Below are 22,430 nucleotides of genomic sequence, written 5' to 3'. Positions count from 1 at the left end.
AATGGTTAACGAATCCGGATAAACCATGGGCCAAAATTTGGATAGACAAATATACCAACAACATGCCCCAAGAAGAGCTTATTAGATTCACGCCCACAAGCACAGGTTCACTTATTTGGAATGCTGCCAAACAGCATCACCAGTTGATTCAGAAACATAGCTTCTGGGAAATAAGGAACGGTCAACTTGCCAGATTTTGGCACGATGCATGGAACCAGCTACCTAAACTATCAACTGCTCTACCGATGGCCACTATCCCAGGCAGGCAAGAGCAGCAGCAAGCCAAAGTTCATCAATATTGGACTCCGGAAATGGAAGCGGGCTTCAGACAATGGCTACCTAGCAATCAAATATCCAACACCTACAGCACGCAGGAAGTAGCAGCCCTTGATATCGAACTGAAAAAAAGAAGCATAAGATACAACATCAATGAAGACATTCTCAGATGGGGCTATCTTCCCAAGGGCTCTTTCTCAACTTCAGAAGCTTACAATCTCTTAGAAGACCCCCCCATCATTCAGGATCCTCTCTGGGCCAGAATTTGGAGCTTCAAAACATGGCCCAAGATCACTCACTTTCTATGGATGGTTGGGCATAAAAAGATTCTCACATGGGACAAATTGCAGAAACGCAATTTCCATGGACCCTCGGTTTGCCACAACTGTTTTCAAAAGGAGGAAACCTTACAGCATCTTCTGGACTCCTGTCAGCTAGCTACTCAACTGTGGGAGACGGTAGAATTCAGAAGTCAAAAGCGATGCAGAGAAATGGGAGACATAATAAACACCATACGGAAATGGCCAAAAAGCCCTTACAACAGTGGACTGCTCAACCACCTGTGGAACCTAATTCCAGGCATTCTTCTATGGAATATATGGAAGGAGAGGAATCGGCGCATTTTCAAAAACCTCAGCTCGACCAAGGAGGACGTATGGAACAGAATACATGCCAACATCCAGGAAACCATGCTACTAAAGAATTGGACACAACAAGATCTCCCCACGGCAGACAATGAGAAAAACATTCTAACAAACTGGGGACTGCAAATACCACAAGGGCCAACTACTCAGGAGGCAGCCAATCACGACGGGAAGGAAAATGGAAGCTGGGAAGCACCGCCTATACATTCATACAAGCTCAACTTTGACGGAGCATCTAAAGGCAATCCTGGCCCGGCAGGATTCGGAGGAATTATCAGAGATCATCAAGGAACTCTGCAACAGATATACTTTGGCAATTTAGGCTGGGATACCAACAACTCAGCAGAGCTGGAGGGTATGTAGCAAGGACTACTCATAGCAAAGAGACATAAGCTCCAACCATTGATTGTGGAAGGAGACTCCCAAATTCTCATAAACATGGCCATTCGAATTCAGAATGGATCGCATGCCAGGAAAATAACCAACAGTTGGAGACTTGAGGCTAGACTCAGTGACATGGCTGAGGAAATGCGCAACCACAATGCCATCTCTTTTCATCACACTAAAAGAGAAGGTAATAAGGTAGCGGATTTACTAGCCAATATAGGGGTAGACTCAGACCAGCCCTTCCTTGAGGGACACCTGAACATTATTCCAAACAATCAATGCAAACAGGAATGTGAGAGTCTCATCCATAGAGACAATGAGGCCCCGGATGCGGGTGGCGGAATGGAAAGGACAGGGAGCCACATGCCACGCATGGGCTACCCCGTGTCGGCACCTTGCCCACCTGAAGAAGGCCGGCAGATGATTAATGAAGCCTTGCTGAGTGAAGGCATTTAATGGCAAGAGAGCAGAGTAAATGGATTTGCAGAACGGAGTTAATGTCCGCCTGCATCGAGGAATTGAGGCAGTATTATACAGGCAAGATGGATTGGGCAAGAAATTATTGCCTGAAGAGAGGTGGAAGCCGCGGAAATACAGAGGGCCGTGGCTGTGGCAGTTACTATCACCCGGAGGCTCGGATACCTGGTGCGATTGCCACTCAGGTCGGTGGTCAAGCAGACGCAGGCAATTGGCTCAAGTGCAACGCAAGTTATGGAAGAGGTTTAACCTGCAACCAAGGGGAGAATTGCAGAAAGAAGATTGGGTGCAAGAGAGAGTTCTGGAAAGCAACTGGTTCAGTTATCCATTCCAAACTCATTCACAAGTTTACAGAAGAAGAATTGGACTCACCATGGTCAAATTCCGAGAGCGACAGCCATGTAGGAGAGGTCCAGCAAGAGGTTCCTCCTCACGCGCCCCTGCAGCAGATGAGCATCATCACTGCTGCTGCTGCTATTGTCACAGGAGAGTCAGGGCCACCCCGCTCCCTATTAGGCAATTCTTGGAAGTGGGGAGTTCCAATGAAGGAAGACTGGAGCTTCCCTCCTTCGGCTCGGTGGTTTTCAACCTGCAAGGCTCTGAGAACTACCCAGGGCTCACTGCTCACATATCAGTCATGTTCACAGCAATTCCGGAAGGCAATGGGGAGGACACCCCTCAGAGCTTGTCGGAGAAGCAACCGGAAGGCAAGGGGAAGGAAATTGACAGAGGAGACAAAGAGGTGGCGGAACAAGGCTCAGCCATGGAGACTCCAGCGTCTGAAGCTGGGAGCAAGGAAGACAAAGACCCGCAAGACACCTTTCCTCCAGTGGGCCCACCCCCTCCAGGCGTCGACGAAGAGGTTTGGAGGAAGATATGGGAGGGACGACCAGAGGGTGATGGCTGGGCGTATATCGTTGAGGACAAAAGCCTTGCTGAAGAGGCAGAGGCCCAGCTCGCGGCTCTCCTTCCTTCGACAACTCAACTCCAGGACTAGCGTGGACGCGGGTATCTATCTCCTGTTATCACTTACTGTTTGCTGGCAGAGGATGCTTACATCCTCGCCATATGTTATCTTGTTCAGTCTCTGGTCTAGTTTTAATTTCAAATGGTCTAAGTTAATAGCTGAGTTTCTGAGTCAGTCCATTTTGGTTGTAAGCCCCTGCGTGGGCAAGAATGCGTTGGGTCTTCATTCTGATGCTCCTCAGGGAGTCTGATCTTTTCTGGAACTGTTTTGAAAAGTTGGTCCGGTGCTGCCCCTGCGAGGGAGCCTATGATGTTTTGGTGAAGCTACCCCTTCAAGGGAGCTTTCTGAATCATGGTCAAAGATCCCAGGGTGCTACTACAGGCCCTGGAAGACATGCTCTACTGTCTGTAATTTTCACTTGTACATATAATATATGAATTAGCTAGTTTTTTGCCGAGAAAAAAAAAAATATCGAAGCCCTAGATATATAGTGTTATGATCAGACTGATATTTTGATTAAGTTGCTTTAAGTCTTGATAATGGAGTCTAGGGTTTGTGACAAAACCCTAGCAAATTGTTGAATACTAAAATATAAAAGATGTGACCCTTACTGAATATGAACCTAACTAGGTTTAGGTGTTTGATGTCTAAAGCTTGAATGTTTTAATGCTTCCTTTGTAATGACATAACTTTGATATAGTTGACTTCATGCTTCTGTATATTTGTAACTGGTTGTACTTGCTATTAAAGTTTTCCAGGTACATAATCTTCAAGTTGTTGAAGATGTTCGTAATTGAAAATGATAATAATGATGAGCATGATGAAGGAAATTATAAGAAAGATGAAGATCACCTTGATGTCATGAGAAAGAAATAAAGCTTTGAAAGATTGTGGTCTCCCTAAGGAAGTTGTTGAGTTGAGAGGGAGCTTGGATAGAAGAAAGGGTATAACTCCCCAGTTAAGAGGGAGAGCATATTATGATAGCCATAGTGAATACCTTGAAGAAAGAATGAAACCAAAGAATGAATGAAAGTACTACAGATGGATTTGCAAAACAAAAGATTTGAAAAGTATTGATGTTGTATTTGGTGCATCTGAAAAAGTGCAAGAAAAAAAAAATTTGACAAGTTGTGTTTGGATAACTTGATGATGATATAAGTTGCATCAAAATGACCCCGAAGGTTTGTGTTGACTTGTATATATATTTGAAGGTTTATTACTAGTTAGGGTTGTAACTTGTGAATGTGTAGGATCTCTCCGTAAAAAGTTTGAATATTTGAAGCAAGCTTAATTGGTGGATATATATGGTTTAGTTGATAAGGAGAGATGAAGCATCTTGTGGCAACAAAATGCTTGGGAGGACATCTGGCCGGCCTATGTATTGATGTCTAGATCCCGAAGTAGGGAGGGTGGCGTTGGTCATGGAGCTTCAACCTTAGATACGCACCTAGATACCTAGGTTGGTTTTAGAGCTTAAAAGCATGATGGTACCTAGAGTGCAAAAGCTTCAGTACACCTTAGTCCCACCCGATTAGAGTACCTTGGCCAGGTATCTAATCTGTAGCACTATGTGTGTTGCGAACTCTTCATAGAGCATATCATTTTGAGATTTTCCATATACCTTTGTGTATATGTAATTATGAACACCTCCCTAGTTAAGAGGGGGTGTTGAAGAATGTAACTAGTGTCGGTCTTCATAATTGTATTTGAGTCATATTGTAATGTATTTGTCAAACGAAAGAAAAAAAAATTATATTATAAAAGAAACTGACTTATTAAAGCATGGGTTTCATGCCTGGGTCAAGGGTCAATAGGTCAAGCCTCCATTGAAGGCTTCCAAGATTTTTTGTTGAGTCAAAGTCAAAGTCATTTTTGTAAGAGACCCTTCTTGGGCTCTTTAAGGTCAAGAAAGAAAAATTATTTTGTGTCTATCCTCCACCAAGTCGGCTTCCTCCAAGTTGGCATCAAAAGTACAGACTCCAACCAGTATATATAGCAACCATGCTCGACCTGTTTTAGAGATTCGATTCATGAAGTTCATCTGAAATTTGAAGTGCGAAAAGTTGCAATTTGAAGTGTGAAAAGGAGGTTTTGAAAGGAAGAAAAGAAGGATGAGATATAAATAGAAAGAGAGAATGTTCCTAGCCGCAATTTATGTGACTTTGCCACCTATGTGAATTGTGAGACCAAGGGAATAGTGTTGCAATAAAGGTCGTGTTGACCACTTGAGTGGCACCTGATGATTATATGAAGACTCCATGCCCAAGGATGATCCAGAGGACACTTGTACCATCAGATATCATCAGTGAACAGATTTTTTTAACTCTACTTCTACTTTCCCATCATCTTTCTTGTACCCAAATTTCACACCCTGCAGGGAATTGTAATAAGTGATACTAGTAATGATGAGCTTTGAGTCTGTAACAGGTCTAAGATGTTGGGACTCGATCAACAAACCAGTACACTTTGGAGTGTTTTTTTTCTAGTTAATTATCCCTTCTTTTCCAGAGGCGAATAATTTTCTGGGTTTTTTCACTCACGTTTTACCCCAAAGCCGGTGTGACGGTTTGAAAGTTGAGCCCCTAATACATCTTAGTGTCTAGAGTCGATGTATATTACCATACTAGATCACACAAAATTTTGTGGAATTTGGTTAGGTCTAGGTAGTCATTTTTAAATTTTTTAGATTTTCCGCACTGCGGAAATTACTAATAAAATTGTATTTGTAATGTAATAAGTGATGTCTAGAGAAGTTCTATGGGGTATGAGTAATGAAATTTGCACCTCTCGCCCTCAAATTTCTACTATGACACACTTTGATGGTTTATAAATGTGTTTTGAACCCTCAAAATCCACTTTTCCCAGGTTTAGTGGGAAATCTGGCAATTAATTAAGCCAGAAATTAAATAAATGAGAAAAATAAATATCCACACATGCTAAATGTTGTGGAAATGAGGTGGAAAATTATGGAGGAGTTAAAGTGAAGACGCGAGGTGATGTGGACTCCTAAAATCAAGGAAATGACATGTGCTCAAATAAAATCGAATTTCTGGCATTAAATGAGAAAGTTGCTTACTTGGAAATTCGAATTTGTGAAGTTAATACACATTTGGGAGGATTTGGGAGAATATTTGGTGAAGATTTCTGTGGGAAATTATCTCCACATGGGTTACCACCCATATACACTTGTCATTCTATCATAAAATTCCAATTTGGCACATAAGGGAAGAAGAAAATGATGTCCACTTGCCAGAATTCGATTTTTACATTTGGCATTGGAGCTCCATTCAACAAATTCGAGTTTCTCTTTGGGATTGTCACCTCATGCCACTTGTTTAATTACTTCTACATTGGGATTGGCTCCCATAGTTCTATATAACAGAGCTTTGAGCTCTCATTTTCATGATCTTGTTACTAGCTATTGTGCTTGCAGAAGCATTGATGCCTTGTCCACTTTCAAAAATATCAATAAAGACTTTGGAGTTTCATTCATGAGGTTTTCCTCCTTTTCGAGTGTGATGAATTGTTGATCATTGGTATAATCCCTTTTACTCATGCTTTGATCTAATTTGTTTCCATATGCTCTTGTAGATTTGTTAATATAGATCTATCATGCATTGACATTTGATTTAGAAATATGCTCTAGTTGGTTTTAAATAAATCTCTAGAGTTCCTTATCATTGTTTATTGTTAAATCTATATGGAACTAATTCTTAGTTGAAGTTTTGTAGAGGGAACATCTTGTTGGGATCACAAAATCAAGCGTAAGGGTAAGTCTTTGGATAGACCAACTCACTTTTGATACATTCTTAAAGGAGCTCTCATTGGTTCTTTGAGCCTTCATAGTCTTATCTTACAAAGTGGTTTTGCAGGGGCTTTGGCACATAGCTTGTACCCGAGCCGAACACTTCTAAATTTAAATCTCTTTTAAAAAGAATTGTACTTCATTTCTTTCATTTGCTATCTAAGAGCTCAAAGATGGCTAAGCAAGGACGAGAGTTTACTCTCACTCTTTAGCTTAGCCTTTTGTAGATTATAATTGTACATACACATTTTATCTTGTTGATTTTTTCACTAATACTTAACTTATTTTGCAGCCATTGTTTGGATTGTTTGCTAACTCTTGTGTGGCATATTTTGAAGAGCGACCTCCCACAACATCTAACAATTGTTTGCAGAACCTTTGGCAAGTGTTGGGGTTTCGATTTCCAAGAATGTCATGAGCCCTTTTGAAGCTTATTTTGGCCAAATCGAGTTCACTAGAGGGCTGCCCATTTTCCTCTCTAAGCTATGGGCATTTGGAGGAAATTTTCACCTTGTTTCCCTTGCATAAGTTTTGTGAAATCTTGTCATTACTTTCTCAGGAAAGGAGGTCTAGTGTCCAAGTTTCAAGCAATTATTGTGAAGACGCTCCTTGAAGTTTAGTTGAGGACATTGAAGGGCCCTCTTCTCATTGTAATATTAATAAAAAATCTAATTTTCTTGTGGGAGCTTGGGATTTCTCCCATGGTATCTTATCTCCCCATTTAAAGGGAGGCTTCTCTTGGGTGAATTGACATTTGCATGGTTTAAATTTTCACACTTCATTCACTTACATGCATCTTTTAATTGGGAATTAACACAACCTCACTATCACATTTCATTAAGTAAAAGTTTGTTACAATTTCATTTGAGCTTTGCATTCTCTATCTCATTGTTGCTTGAAGCTACAAGCTTACACTTTACTTTGGGCAATTCATCCTTTACATGCAAGCATTTTATATTCTTAACAAACTTTGATTCGTTACCATTTCAAGGTAAATTGTTTCATGAGCAATTGAATACATGCTTCATTTTGATGCTACATTGTTATCTTGAATATTGGAGCAATTTATTGTCATTGTCTATTTGAAACAAATTTTACTTTCAAGCAAATTATATGTATCATTTTAATTCATTGATGAGACACATGCAGCACTTGTAAGCTAATTTTATTCCTCCAATTGAGGTTATAGTTGCAACTTATATTGAACACTATTTCATTTTCACGCATTGCAAATCAATCTCTCTTTTGGGGAAAAACTTACATGCATTTTATCTAGCCATTTTAGTATAAGAAGGCCCCAAGCCTCATTAAAATTTTACCTCCAACATAAGCTGGTTGAAGTAAACATCTTAGGGATCCTCTACTCCTCTATTGACTCCTCACTGTGAGATCCATATCTTTGGGCGAGGGTGAGATCTGAGGATTGAAAAGTTGAATTGTAATCTTGTTGTAGGGATAATTAATAAAATTAACCAAGAGCACTTTCCATTACATTTACTTTACTTGTCTCTTGATGGTTTAAGTTTTCATATGCAATGTCTATTCCAAAAACAAATATTGTAATCCTTTCAAACAAGTGCTTTCTTTTCATGCTTAAAGTCTAATTGCATATTGATGTCTTGGTTTAGCATTTCCAAGTTGATTACTAATTTTTGGGTTTTGGCAAGATATGTTTGACATGCTTTGATTTATAAAGTTGATTATCTCGAAAAGCATTTTGTATCTTACATATCTTGTGCTAACAATTTTTGTTTACATTTTAGGGTTACTTTGCTTTTTCTTTTGAGAGCATTACATTTTACTTTGAGCAAATATATTTTTAAATTGTTGAGCAACTTTTTTATAAAGCACTGGTTTTATGGTTTTTGTCATCTTAATAATTGGCATTGTTATTTCAAGTTGCTCACTTCATATTTGCTCATAAATCCTTAAAAGTAATCCATTTTCACTATAACACTCTCCTAGAAACTCACATCTTTTAACTTAATTTTTCATTAGGGACCACCCCCCTTAGCTAACCTAGGAGATAGCTCAAACGGAGAGTCGGGATTAGTGTGGCAGCCCCTTCTCTAAGTTCCCTACCACCAACCACATTTTGTGGGGTTGAAGGCTTTTCTCACTAACTTGTAGGTAGGTGTAGGCGACAGGGTCAACAGGTCGAAGATTCTAACTGAAGCAAATTTATGTAGTCATAAGGAGGTCGATTTGGTGGATGGAGAAGACTTCTTATCTTAGTAAAGAGGTCTTGGTTGTCTCATCTTGATTTGAATCTATAGTGGAAGATTTTGACCGGGTTTTCCCCTTCTTGGGGGTTTTGCCTTGGCTGAGTGCCTACATCTTGTGTTCTTTTGTTGTCTTTGAAATTTTGACAATTATCTTGATGATGAAAACATAATGAAGAAGAAGAACTAATTACTAATCACAAGGAATTGTCAAGTAAAGGAGAAATCTAATAAATAAAAAACCCTAATGTTTCCCTAATGAATTTCTCAACAGTCAGGAGGTATTCCCGCATGCCAAGAGGCCTCCGAAGTCGGCCTAGAAGATTTATGAAAATAAAAATAAAAATTCATTTTTTATTGGGCTTCATGTAGGCCCAAAAAGGACAAGTCGGCCCAACTCATGAAGGGACGTGGCCCTTGAGGTAAACGCACCCATTCAACTTGTATATATACACATGATATGAGACTTCATTTGATCACTCACTCATCATCATCTCTCTTCTATAACAGCCACATGTGGGAGCAGATAGAGGACGAATTTGACTGAAGTTTGGACTTGGATTTTTGGCACAAATTTCTAGACAATTTGGAATTGTAAGCCTTGTTGAAGAATAAATTCTCCTAGAAGAAGAATAGCTAAGTTTTCTCTCAAGCTTGGGTTTCTTAGGGAAAATTTGTTGTCTCCATTGTGTATGGTTGTCTCTTTATGATATGTATTGGTTTTACTGTATTTATTGTTGAAATATTCTATGTATAATTGCTCAATGATATCAATAGCATTAGATAAATTGTTTGAAGATCATTAGGTAGTAATTATTAAATCAAAAGATTGGTTTCTACTATGTATCTTGTAAAAAAATCAACATAAATAAGAAGTTTCTTTTGTCTAGAGATGTGATTTTCTTGAATCTTTCAAGACTGACAACACTGTTGAATGGCAGCGTTATCGTTTGTATAGATTCAATCATGCAAAACCTTATCATGAATTTGAGAATGAGATTCCACTTCATAAAGGGGGGTCCCTATCTTGGATCAATCTATGGAATCTCCCTATGAAGCATTGTTCCCCCTTCATGAAGTTCCAACCACTTCTTCCAATCAGGAAGACCCTTTGAGCGATATGATTGAGAGGACTGGAAGACTAAATCTTCATGAAACCCCATTTCAATCAGTAGAGAAGCCTAAACCATCTCAGAAAGGCCCCCCAAAATGGCTCTCCAAAACACTTGAAAGTGTTCATCTTGATGAGGTTGGAAAGAAGAGAACCAAAAGTTCCAACAAACAAAATGAAGGTGAAATAGATGATTATGAATTAGTTGATGATATGGACGTCCCATATGATGGTGAATTCAATTTACCTACTAACTTTGAACCAATTCATTGTGAAAATTCCTTGAAATGCAACAATTGGAATTTATTCTTCTAACTAATTAATTATGCAGTTTGTTTGCTATAGCAAACAACGAATAAATCACATTGCAATTTCTTCACGATAAAATTATGTTGCGGAAAATAATTTGGAACTGAGAAAATAGAGCACACACACAAAATAAAAATGACACCAATATTTTTGGATAAAAGTTCCTAAAAAACCCAACTAGGAAAACTGATGCAGCAGATGAGGGTTTATTTTATTATATGCAGCAGCAAAATCTGAGTACAATATCTGGATGGTCAAACTAGCAATCCTCAGCAAAATAATCTAGCCAAAATATTAGTGAGACAATTTGACTCACCCGACAATTGATCTCAACTCCAAAACTAGCTCAATTTGGGCCACCCGAAACCCCTACGTCAGCCTCTGTGTAGACTCTACTCGCACTTCCTATGGAGTTGCTATGATCTTGTCGTTTTGTCCAACTCAGCCATTGGAGATGACTCGCCTAGCCTCATGAATCCTCTTTTGGCCACTAGCACCTGAATCGATCGCTTCTCCAACTAAATCAATTGCCTTTTGAAGCCTTTTGCACATGCCCTACGTAGCCTCACTAAGGAATAATGCGGCCCTCTTTGTTGTTGACTCTCCAGAACTATAAATCCTCTGGAAATCACTGTTGTTGCCCCCTTTCACTTCTTCCTTCCTTCTGGCTCGAACTCTTCTTTTTTGCTCGACCTTTGCAGCTGAATAGCTCACTTTGTCAAGGAACTCGCTCTCCTTTGATGTGTTTATCCCCGTCCCCATCATCCTGCTCTTATAATCTCTCGCTGGCAAACCAACGACCATGATTAGATCTCTATCAATGGTTAAGATCGTCTCAAACTCAATCCGTGTGAACTTCTAGAGCATCCTAACCTTTCCTTAATTTTTTACTATTAATTAACCAGTTTTCCTAAGTCTAAGTTTTAAATGATGATTAATTAATTTAGTTAAGGCATTTCACAAGCTTATCTCGTGAAACATTTTCTAGGTTTTGAAGGTATCGTGTTCTTAGCCCCTCTGACACAAATCAAGACCAGAACACGTATCCGATGCTACAAAAGCTAACACTTCCTTTCAAGAAGTTGCTTCTCATTATGAGTAGAAAGAAGAAATGTAGAGGGAGTATGATGCTCTCATAAAGACTGGAATATGGAAGTTGGTGGACCTTCCATTTGGAACCAAACCGATTGGGTGTGGATGGGTCTATAAGAATAATTATGAGTTAGATGGCTCACTTGACAAGCATAGAGCAAGGCTCGCGGAAAAAGGATTTGCAAGAAAAGGTGTCGTATATGAAGCGACCTTTGCCCCCACAACAAAATAGGCCACCATCTAGACTCTCATTGCCTTAGTAGCTCATAATGGATGGAAAGTTCACCAAATTGATGTGAAGATTGCTTTGTTAAAATGATACTTGAAAGAAAATGTCTTCATGACTCAACTAGAAGGCTTTATTGTGAAGGGACAAAAACAGAAAGTATATACAAACTCATCAAATCCTTATATGGCCTAAAACAAGCACCATGAGACTGGTATGAAAAATTGATTGCGCGTCTTCTAAAATTAAACTTCAAACACTTTAATCTTGATGATGCAACTATATTTGTCAAGAAAATTGGCAAATGTGTTGTCTATCTTGTTTTATATGTAGATGATCTATTGATAAAGGGGGAAATGAGAACTATATTGCGTCCATAGAAAAAGAGCTAAAGAAAGGATTTTAGATGACGGATTTGGGACACCTTCACTACTACTTGGACATTGAAGTGACCAAACATCCAAGGTATATATTCATTTCTCAAGAGAAGTACACTACAGAATTGTCGAATAAGTTTGGCATGGTTGAATGCAATCATGTCTAATCCGATGGAACAAAATATGAAGCTCACATCTAAAGAAGGGAATGAATTTGAGGATGCAACTAAGTACAAAAAGCTTGTGGGAAGTCTTATCTACCTCACCACTACCAGACTAGATATTTCATTTGTTGTTGGAATCATTTCCAAGTTCATGCAAAAGCCTTGTGAAAGACATTGGTCTGTTGCAAAAAGAGTTATAAAGTAATTGAAAGGAACTCAACATTTTGGACTCAAATATTCATAGATGGATGACTTCAATTTGATTAGATATTATGATTCAGACTTTGACGAAGTTAAGGAAAATGGAGTGTCTACTTCAAGTTATATTATGAGTCTTGGATCAGAATTATCTCTTAGAGGTCATGGAAACAGTAAATTCCTGAATTTCAGCAGATTCCACGACAAAGGCAAAATACGTGGCAGCTGCAGAAACAACAAAGAAGATTGTGTGGCTTCGGAAAAATCTTGAAGACTTGCAGGAGAAATAAGTGAACTCTACTACCCTCTTGATTAACAATACTTTTGCAATTAAGTTGGCCAACAAGCCCAAATTCCATGGTCGAACCAAACATATCAACGCAAAGTATCATTTGATTTGATATTATGTAGAAGCCAAGACTATTCATCTAAGACATTGTTCCACAAATGAGCAAAGTACAAACATCTTCAACAAAGCACTTGAAGGGAAAAGTTTGAAAAATTTATAATAATGCTTGGACTCACAAACACCCCTTCAAATTTAGGGGGGTAAACACCTAATCCTCAAGGATTGGGTGAATAATTTGTAAATATATAAATAAAAGGAAATATGACCAGTTAGAATAGGAACCAACCATGGAAGATAAAACCAAGGGTCACCCTTGTGTGTTATATAAATCTATTCTCATCAATGCAAATGCAATCAAATTGAGGACTTATTCCTTAGCCTGACAAATGGAACAATGCTATGAAAAAAGCTCATAATCACTGTAACACAATGTTTAACTTCACTCACAATAGGCATAAGCCTATTTAAAAACTCCACTGTTACTGTAACACAATCAAAAAGCTTACCAGAAACTTCATAAGCAGTAGCTCCCTTGATGTCAATGGTAGTTGCAACAAGATTCTCACGAAATGTAGCAGAATGACTTACTCCAGATTTGTCCCTGCCAATGAGATCGATGCATCAAAAAGAAATTCTTATGATAATAAGGAGATAAAACATATAATCCTAATTTCAAACAAGCTTACAAATGGAAAATCTGAAGCATTGATTCTTGCAAAAACAACCATAATGCATTGTAAAAGTATAATCAATTATTAGAAAAAACTCTCAAAAAGAATTTTTTAAACAATACAATAGGTTCCACATTTGTGAGAAGAACACCAACCCAAACAGGAAGTGACAAGGCACATTTGTGAAGTACTATTATCCAACTTGAAAATCATCAATATGCAAAACTCAATCCCCAAAACAAAAATAGTACTATATCGCAATCAATTTGTAAAACAGACATCCTTCATAATTATAACATTATCTTCCAACTTAACATTATACTCAACTACACAACATTTAGTTAAAAACTACCCTAGATCCATCTTAACTCTGAATCTACCAAGCGTCGAGAGGAATCAATTCTCTTTTCACTCTAAAAGAGGTTTCCATCTCAAGAGATTTGATCCCTTTCGACTCTTGGTAGATCCGGAGTTAAGATGGATCTAGGTTCGTTTAACTATTAATTATAAATATAATTATTAATTTTATGTTTTTTATTTTATTTTATTTTATTTTTAGTTTAATGTAATTTGACTGAGTTAAAATGTTTTATTGATAATTATAACTATTAGTTACTTTTTTTTATTTTTTTATTTTATTTGACCGAGACAAAATGTTAAACATTACAACATCTCTACCATATTGGGTTGGGGAGTGCCTCTCGGCACAATATTCATGTCATAATAACTACCATTTTAAAATTTCAAAAGCTTATTGGACAAAATTAATAGTTGCTTCTATAAACTCCTGATATTAAGATGCAAATGTGTTACTTTGGACTAGAAAAGATCATATTTACCCGCAAAAAATTAAATTTGATGAATGACATGAGTTTTGTAGACAAACTCAAACCCGACCCCAACAAGTAGAGTGAGAATTAGAATCGAGATACAAGAAGGATTTACCAAAACTTTAAATCCTAGCCTGTAGATACGAAAATATGAAAAAGTAAATTTCATGTTTAAACTCTTATGGATCTTTTGTTTCTAGTCATCATGCCAAAGATAGCAAAACATTTCAAATTTATAACAGAAATAGTCATCAGCTGTCAAACAAAAGTGGTTTTAAACTTTTACAAGTTTAAAAAGGGAATTAATTACTACAATATGATGCCTGTGAAATGCAAGTCAACCATGCACCTTATATCCCCCAGACTAAGTCACCGTATTCAGCGAACAAAATCCTTCAGATTTGAAGTTCGTCAAACGTGCGTGTTGAATTTATTCAATTTGGCTCGTCGAACATTAAGGCGAACTCGAACCCGAACCCAAGCCGAACTCAAACACAAATGTGAACACCAATAAAATAAAATAAAAAACTACCTTTAATTCGGTTAAATTTGGCTTCATGTTCGGGTTATCTTGGCGGTTGATAATTTAAAAAAAATCAAAATCAAAACCCTAAAGGTTAAATCACACCGTAGTCACATTCGCAGCCTCAAACTCCACTCTCAACCCCTGCCGCCACACTACATTGAGCACTATCGACCCTTGCCACTATAGCCCCCAACTTTTGGATTTCCATGTCATATGGTTAAGGGAGATCTTCAAATCCTGTGTCAATTTGAACATAGGAGCAAGATTAAACCATTGGTGAGCCTAACAGGTTTGGAGGAGTTTTATGGGGCCTGACTAAGTCACCGTATTCGACGAACAAAATCCTTCAAGTTCGAAGTTTGTCAAACTAAACGCATGTTGAATTTATTCATTTTGGTTTGCCGAACATTAAGGTGAACTCAAACCCGAACCCAAGCCGAACTCAAACACAAATGTGAACACCAATAAAATAAAATAAAAAATCACCTTAAATTCGGTTAAATTTGGCTTCATGTTCGGGTTACCTTGGTGGTTGATAATTTTTTAAAAATCAAAATCAAAACCCTAAAGGCTAAATCACACCGTAGTCACATTGACAGCCTCAAACTTCACTCTCAACCCCTGCTGCCACACTACATTGAGCACTCTCGACCCTTGCCACTGTAGTCCCTGACTTTTGGATTTCCATGTGATATGGTTAAGGGAGATCTTCAAATCCTGTGTCAACTAGATCATAGGAGCAGGATTACACCTTTAGTGAGCTTGACAGGTTTGGGGGAATTTTATGGGACCTTACTGGGATCGCTTACCATATTTCATCATCAGTAACAATTTTGCATGGTTCGATCTTGGTTTCGTTTCATTCCAGCGATTCCAGTAAAACGAGGTTATTAAGTGGCATATTATAATTATTTGTGCTTAAGGTGCTAGTTGGGCTTGATTATTTGGAGGAACACCTTAGCGAAATAGCTCATTGGAATAGAGCCGAAAAGATCTACAGGACAAGATGATGAAAAGGGGTTGTGGGTGGCCTACGTGATCATGGAGAAGCATCTTTCAGGCTTAAAAGTGGCTTTAATTAGTTAATAAAAGTCAAATTATTAAATAAAGATAGGAAAAGTGTTTTTATTATTTAATTAGAGGTGTTGACCACTCTGTGTCAACTACCCTATAGCGGTACACTTTTTCGCAAAGGGATTCCATCATGTTTGAGCAGTTAGATCATCCTGGATTCATCAGTCCATCAGATTTATAAACCCAATATGCAATTTATAATATAAATGATCTTAGTAAGACAATAATATATGTAACAACCTGGGTAAGCCTATTATTTTGGTGACAATTTCCAACCTCAAAAGATTTTCATCTCACTGATTCATCTGTGTTTCTAAACACAAATGATCAGCAGAGTTTTTCCCTCTAGCCTCACCCCAAAGCTAGGGTGGATTTTATCGTCAAGATCTTAGGTGAGTCCTAATGTTCTAATCGAGTCTTCTGTAAAAGTGATTTGGATATAGTTTTAGCGAATTGGCTAGATTATTTTATTATAAATCACTTGGTCTACTAGATCATATTGAGTCGCAAAATTGAATAAAATGATTGAGGGTCTATAACGAATGGGTTTTCCCTCTTTAAGGGTTGAAATGTAATTATCTTATGTAAATAATATTTTAGCCATGGTGTTAAAATATTAGAGGGTTGGAAAAAATTATTAATCCCCTCGTGTCAATTAATTAAATTCTCTAGCAAAAATAAATTAAAATTCTAAGCCAGAAATTTAATTAATTAAAGTCTTTGGGAGAATAAATTCTTTAAATAAAAAATTCGTGGGTCCTAGAGAAATTAATTTATGGAGGTCCCCCGCCAAGAGAATATTGAAAATTTCGAGAAATTTTGGACCCTTGGGCTTTGGTGGTCAAGTCAAAGTCAATTTTTTGAGGAAATTGACTCAAAATAATTAATTTTGAGCTAATCAAAAATGAATTAAAAGAAAATTTCGAGAATTCGTCAAAAATAATCAAATTTATGTGGAAATTAAAAGATAATCAAATCTTTATCAATTGTCGAGATTATTATGACCGAGATCAAGCCAACTAGCTGTTTGGATAATTTATTTATCTTTCATGGAATAAATTATTGCACAGGTATCTTGCTTAGGTTATTAGATCTAAGATAGCATTTTAATTCAATTGAATTAGTAGGTATCTCTAATTTTTTAGGATTATATTGTTATTTTATATCTCTATCAATCTAACAAATTGATTTAAGTATGTATAGATCTTTTATATTTGAAAGCTTGGGCATGAGGGGAAGTCCTCAGTTGGACTAGCCAACTCCCAAGGCATAAGAACTAAAGAGCCTTCCTGATTAAATCCCAAGACTTATCTAACGAAATTTCTCTTGCAAGGTTTCTTGGCTAGTGCCTCATTTAAAATTATTTATCTTTTATATATTGTGTTTAATTGATAGATATGGCTAGGAAGGGCTTGATTTTACTAATGTGGGAGCAGAGTTGGACTCATACTCTTCAGATCTAGTAAACCTATATTTTATTTGTATAGATCTTGTTGACCACTACGTGTCAACAACCGATAGCAGTACACCCCCTTTTTTTCGTAAAAGGGATAGCACCTGATCGATATATCCGTGCCATCCAGTGATCATCATCAACCTGGTCATCATGTTATAATGTAAACACATTCTACATGTATATGATGTAAATAATCTCAGCAGAACCGTGTCATATATGTAACAACCTAGGTAAACTTATCCTTCTAGTGACGATCTCCATTTTGGGATGTTTTTTGTCTCACTGATCCATTCTCGGATGGTCAGCAGAATTTTCCTCCAATCTTACCCCAAAGCTGGAATGGATTTTGTCACTAGGATCTTAGGCGAGTCCTAGTGTTCTAGATCGAGTCTATGTAATAGTGATTTGGGAATAATCCTAACAGTTTGGTTAGGTTATTTTCTTATAAATTGCTTTGTTTACTAGATTATATTTGTGTCGCCGAAGTGGGTAATCTATGAGGGTCTATTACAAATGGGTTTTCTCCCTTTATGATGTAAAAAATATGAAAATCATGATGTTTTGTGTCGCAGAAATAGGTAGTCTGTGATGGTCTATTACAAATCGATTTTCCCCCTTTATGATCTAGAAAAATATGAAAATCATGATGTAAAGTGTCTTGAGGTTGGAAAAATAATTTATCCCCCCATACATTAATTAATTAAATTTTCTGGCCAGAAATTAATTTAAATCCTAAGCCAGAAATTTAATTAATTCCAAGTCCTAAGTAAATTTAAATTCTCCAAAGGCAAAATTCGTCGGTCCTAAAAAATTAAATTTTAAAAGGTCCCAAGACTAAGGTAAATTAATTATTTTACCAAATTTTAAACCTTTGATCCCTGAGGGTTAAGTCAAAATCATTTTTTTTTTAAATTAACTCGAAATTTTAATTTTTGAGTAAATTAAAATGCATTTAATTAAAAAAATTCGAATTTCCACAAATATTTAAATATTTCGACGGATGAAATTAAAAGGAATTTTAATCTTCATCAACGGTTGAGATTGCTTTGACGAAAATCACTCGAACTAACCATTAGAGGATTTATCTTTAAATAGGAAGTCATTTGTCAGTCGATCCATCTGATCTCTGAGTCGTGTGCTTAGCAAAAAGCTCCTGTAATTTTATTTTATTTTTAGATAATAAAGAAAGACTTTGGGGTTAAATTCTGTTGGTGTTACTCTTCATGGGAATACTATAAGATGTGTTGTTTTCATGCATAATTTTTTCTAAAGCCATTGATGATAGATTCTGAAGACTGGTTTGAGAACAGATATCTTGCTTAGTCACTGGGGTTTGAATAATAATCTAAATTTTGAATGTAATAGCATGTATCTCTATTTGTCCAAATTTTATTATTATTTTCTCGCTCTATTTTGATCGCTGGATTGAGTTTTGCGAGGAAAATTTGATTGATTCTCGGGCATTAGGAGAAGTTTTCAGTTGGACCAACCAACTCTCTATCTGTGTTCCTAAAGAGCCCAGCTGATTTAGCTTTGAGCTTATCATAAGATTTTGTTGGTGATACACAAAGAGTTTCGAGTTAGCACCTCCATTAAAATTTAAAAAATCTTTTAATTTCTATGCATCATAATGATGGATCTCGCTGATTAGAGCCTGCAGTTTGTAAATTTCGTAATTATTTTTCTAACATGGGTTTTTATGGGTTTTAGTTTTTATTATTGTATATATCGTTTTGGTGTTTTCTTGTTGTCGTGCAACTACAGATCTGAGGAAGAAATTTATGTAAAGTCCAGATCTAGGCCCTGGAGGGTAAGATCTGGATCTCTAGGGTTTATCAATATCACTTTGCACGGATATGGAAGGGTTTTACAATTCTTAGATATGGAAGTTTTTATAAGGGTTTCAGGAATAAATCTGAAGCAGAAGAATACAATCTTTAACAAACAATTTTGGAAATGTTTTAAAAGGATTTCTGGCTACCATTTTCTACTGAGATTTTCCTCTGGAAAAATTTGAATTTTTTAGAAACCCTATCCTCTTTCTGCCTGCGTTTTTCTGCATCTCATATTTGCATCCTCTCTTTGCTGCAAATTTCGAAATTTTTCTTTGTTGCTTTCGTCCTTCATTTCCTATGCTACTCATTGATCTGCCTTTCTTTGTTCAAAAGTTGCAGTCCCTACCCGCAGCTCCTACTGCTCCCTCGTTGAGCCGCGGCTCCTCCTCCCTTCCTGTTGTTTCCCACGTCCTTATTCCTTGCCCACGTCCCTCTATCCCAGTATCTAATTTCTGCAAACCCGCTGCTCCATTCTTGCAATCTCTCCCTTTGCTACCCTCTCCTCCTGCCCAAGTCCATCCACAGCCTTCCACATCTCACGCTCCTGCCAACCTCTGCATATTTTTCCCTGCAGCATCCCCACACTCCTTGATTCCATTCCTTTCCAATGCATCAAATCCTCATGCGTGGCTCCTTCCTCCCTTTCGTTATCCGTAGTCTCCATTGACTACTCGCTGCCTCTAAAAATCTTCGTCTGCTCGCTGCCGTCCAACCCTGCACAAATCAAGCAACTCTAATTTCATTTTTCTTACTTCTTATGGTTTACGTTTTAGTTTGTTAGGGTTAGGTTTCATTTCTTTTTTTTTACTTTCAAAATTTAATAAAACTCAAAAATTAAAATTTATATTTTTTTATTTTAATTTTGATTTTATTTTTATTTTTATTTTTTTACTTTGCATCTTTTTATGACAATTTGGTATTGTTTAAAACATTCAAAAACATTTAAAAAATCTAAATAAAAAAATAAAAATAAAAATAAAAAAATCATTTTGTGACTTTGAAATTGTGAGTGAATTAAATCAAAGGACTTATGCGTTCACATTCAAAAAAAAAAAAAAAAATTAAGAGGTCTATGGCCCATTAAAAAAAAAAAAATTAATTAAAGTCCTTTCGCTTTTTATTTTTTTGGTCACATTAAAAAAATTTGCGACATAAAATTTGCTCCATAAACTTAGCATTTACCTAAGGGATAATTAACATTCAAATTTAAAGTTCCTTGGTGTCTTTGGTGTTAAGTATAAAATTTTAAATTTTTTGTGGTAGTGATTTCTCTATTGTCAAGTGCGATTAATGTTTTAAAAATCATATTGACTATAGGAGAAAGATAAATTATTCTAAGATTTGAGATTTAATTCCTAGAAACTCTTGCATGATAAAGTTTTGGATGTTGATATTTAGTTATTCATGATCGTTGCTTTGCCACATTTATAAATTGCTCTGGATAACTTGTTTTTGTTTAGTCTATGGTTAATTGAATATAAAGGCACTGGTCTATAATCATTTTTATCTTGTGGTTGTGTCTTATTTTAATTTATCCATCTCAGTTGACCAAGACTTGTTCTAAATTCATCAAGTTGTCCATCTTTAAGTCTCTTAGAGCCTGTGTTTCATAGGCTCTCCTCATTCATTTACCTTAGGGACTACTCCCCTTGACTTGTCTAGGAGAAAGTCTAAACAGAGTGAGTAAGGATTAGCGTGACAGCCCTTACTCTGAGCGTTGTTGTGGTGCCTAAACACTTTGTGTGACAACAGATCTAAGTAATTTGTAAAATAATTTCAATTTTCCAACTCCTTGGGGTTTTGAAATTTTATTTTCAAATTTTGTATATATTGGGTCTTGGGTGTTTTATTTTTTTACTTGTGCAGGTAGAGATTAGAGGTTATTCAAGGAAAATTTTGGGGTTTGAGACAGATCTAGGCCCTGGAGGGCAAGATCTAGTCTCAAGTTTTTGTTTGCAGGGCCAAATAAATCAAGATTATTCAGTGAAGGCGAAGATCTAGGGTTTTAAAAAAATTGTGAGATTTGGGCAAATTTTTAAATCCCTTGAGGCCTAACGCTGCCCTCTAATTTTCTGTTGTGGCCCTATTTTTCCTTGTCGTAGCTCTTCCGCTCCCTCTCAGACCTCATCCAGCTCCTCCACTGCCTAACACAGCATCCTCTCCTACCTACCGCAGCCCTTTCTACTCTCGGCCCTCCTTTTCTCCCTTTTCTCGCTCACGACAACCTCTTCTCCTGTTGTCGTGGCCTCCTTTAAACATTGGCCGGTTTCCTTATCTCTTCGCAGCCTTCTTCCCCTCTCCACGCTGCTCTTTCACTCATCTTGCCGCAGCTCCTTCCCTTTATCGCTGCTCCCTTCTCCTCTTCGTTTCCCTATCTCCCTGCTGCTACCTCTATCTCCTCCACGTTGCCTCCTCTTCCCTTAACGCAACTCCAAGGCCTCCACTCGACCCTTCCTCGCCTCCTATCTCCCTCTCAGCCTTCACCTTTTTCCCTCAAGCTCTCACGCTGCCTTACACAACCTTCTTTCGCAGCCTCCTGTAATGTCCCTTAATAATAAATAATAATATAAGATAAGAAAATAAATAATAAACAATAAATAAAAAATAGTAATAGTAAATAAATAATAAATAACAATACTAAAGCTCTAAATAAATATAAATAAAAATAAACAAAAAAATAGTAAAAATCAATGAAGCTATCAAAAAGTAAAAACAAAAGAAATAAAACAAGAAAGCAATAAAAATCAGTAAAGCTACCAAAAAGTAAAAACAAAATAATAAAACAAGAAAGCAGTAAAGTTGCATGTTGCCACATGGAGTGTGTGCATGTGGTTCCCCTTCCAATGTTTGCTCTATTTAATAAACGGTGAGGAAGATGAGAGATCATTCCATCATCCATTCTCTTGGGAGAAAAGTGTTGTGAGACAAAGGATTTCCTGGCAGTAGTACGTTGATTGAGGGCTCGAGGGTGGCCAGTTGTAGAAAAATTTTGTGCAACTGAGCCTACGGTTGGGTGGAGAGTGTTATATTATTATTTTATTTACTATTATTATATTTTCTTTATTGTTTATCATTTATTTTCTTATATTTTAATATTATATTATATTATTTATTATTTTTATTATTATTAGGGGACATTACACCTCCTGCTACCTGTAGCAGCCCTCATAAGTTGACGCAGTCCCTTTTGCCATCATTACATTGACAAGAGACCCTGGAAGATCAAATTCTTGGGAAATCGGATTTTTTTCAAGTTCTGGTTCAGATCCGAGGCATGGGTAACTTGATTGGATGATCTTGAAGGTGTCTTCAAGCCCTAGGGCTTCGTAGTGCATTTTTCTAACCCTTACCTTGACATTTCAGTTAAATAATTTTGCATAACAATGATACTGAAATTCACCTAACATTGAAAAATACTTAAACACACTTGGGCA

At 37.0% G+C, this 22,430-nt stretch overlaps 1 protein-coding gene across 1 annotated transcript in view; it reads right to left on the bottom strand.

Moving 5' to 3' along the window:
* LOC149225599 (uncharacterized) overlaps positions 1–22,430 on the bottom strand; it is a 308,606-nt gene that overhangs the window by 175,309 nt on the left and 110,867 nt on the right. Inside the window, exon 2 of the mRNA XM_089377186.1 lies at positions 13,111–13,205. Within this exon, the coding sequence (XP_089233312.1) occupies positions 13,111–13,205 (95 nt within the window). The remainder of the gene's footprint in view (positions 1–13,110; positions 13,206–22,430) is intronic.

Source organism: Pinus tabuliformis, chromosome J, assembly GCF_031772625.1.
Source record: "Pinus tabuliformis cultivar Carrire ecotype Pingquan chromosome J, CPIR1, whole genome shotgun sequence".
In the NCBI taxonomy this organism is placed as follows: domain Eukaryota; kingdom Viridiplantae; phylum Streptophyta; class Pinopsida; order Pinales; family Pinaceae; genus Pinus; species Pinus tabuliformis.
The sequence above is the reverse complement of the archived record's forward strand: the minus strand, read 5'-3'. Positions and strand labels throughout refer to the sequence as shown.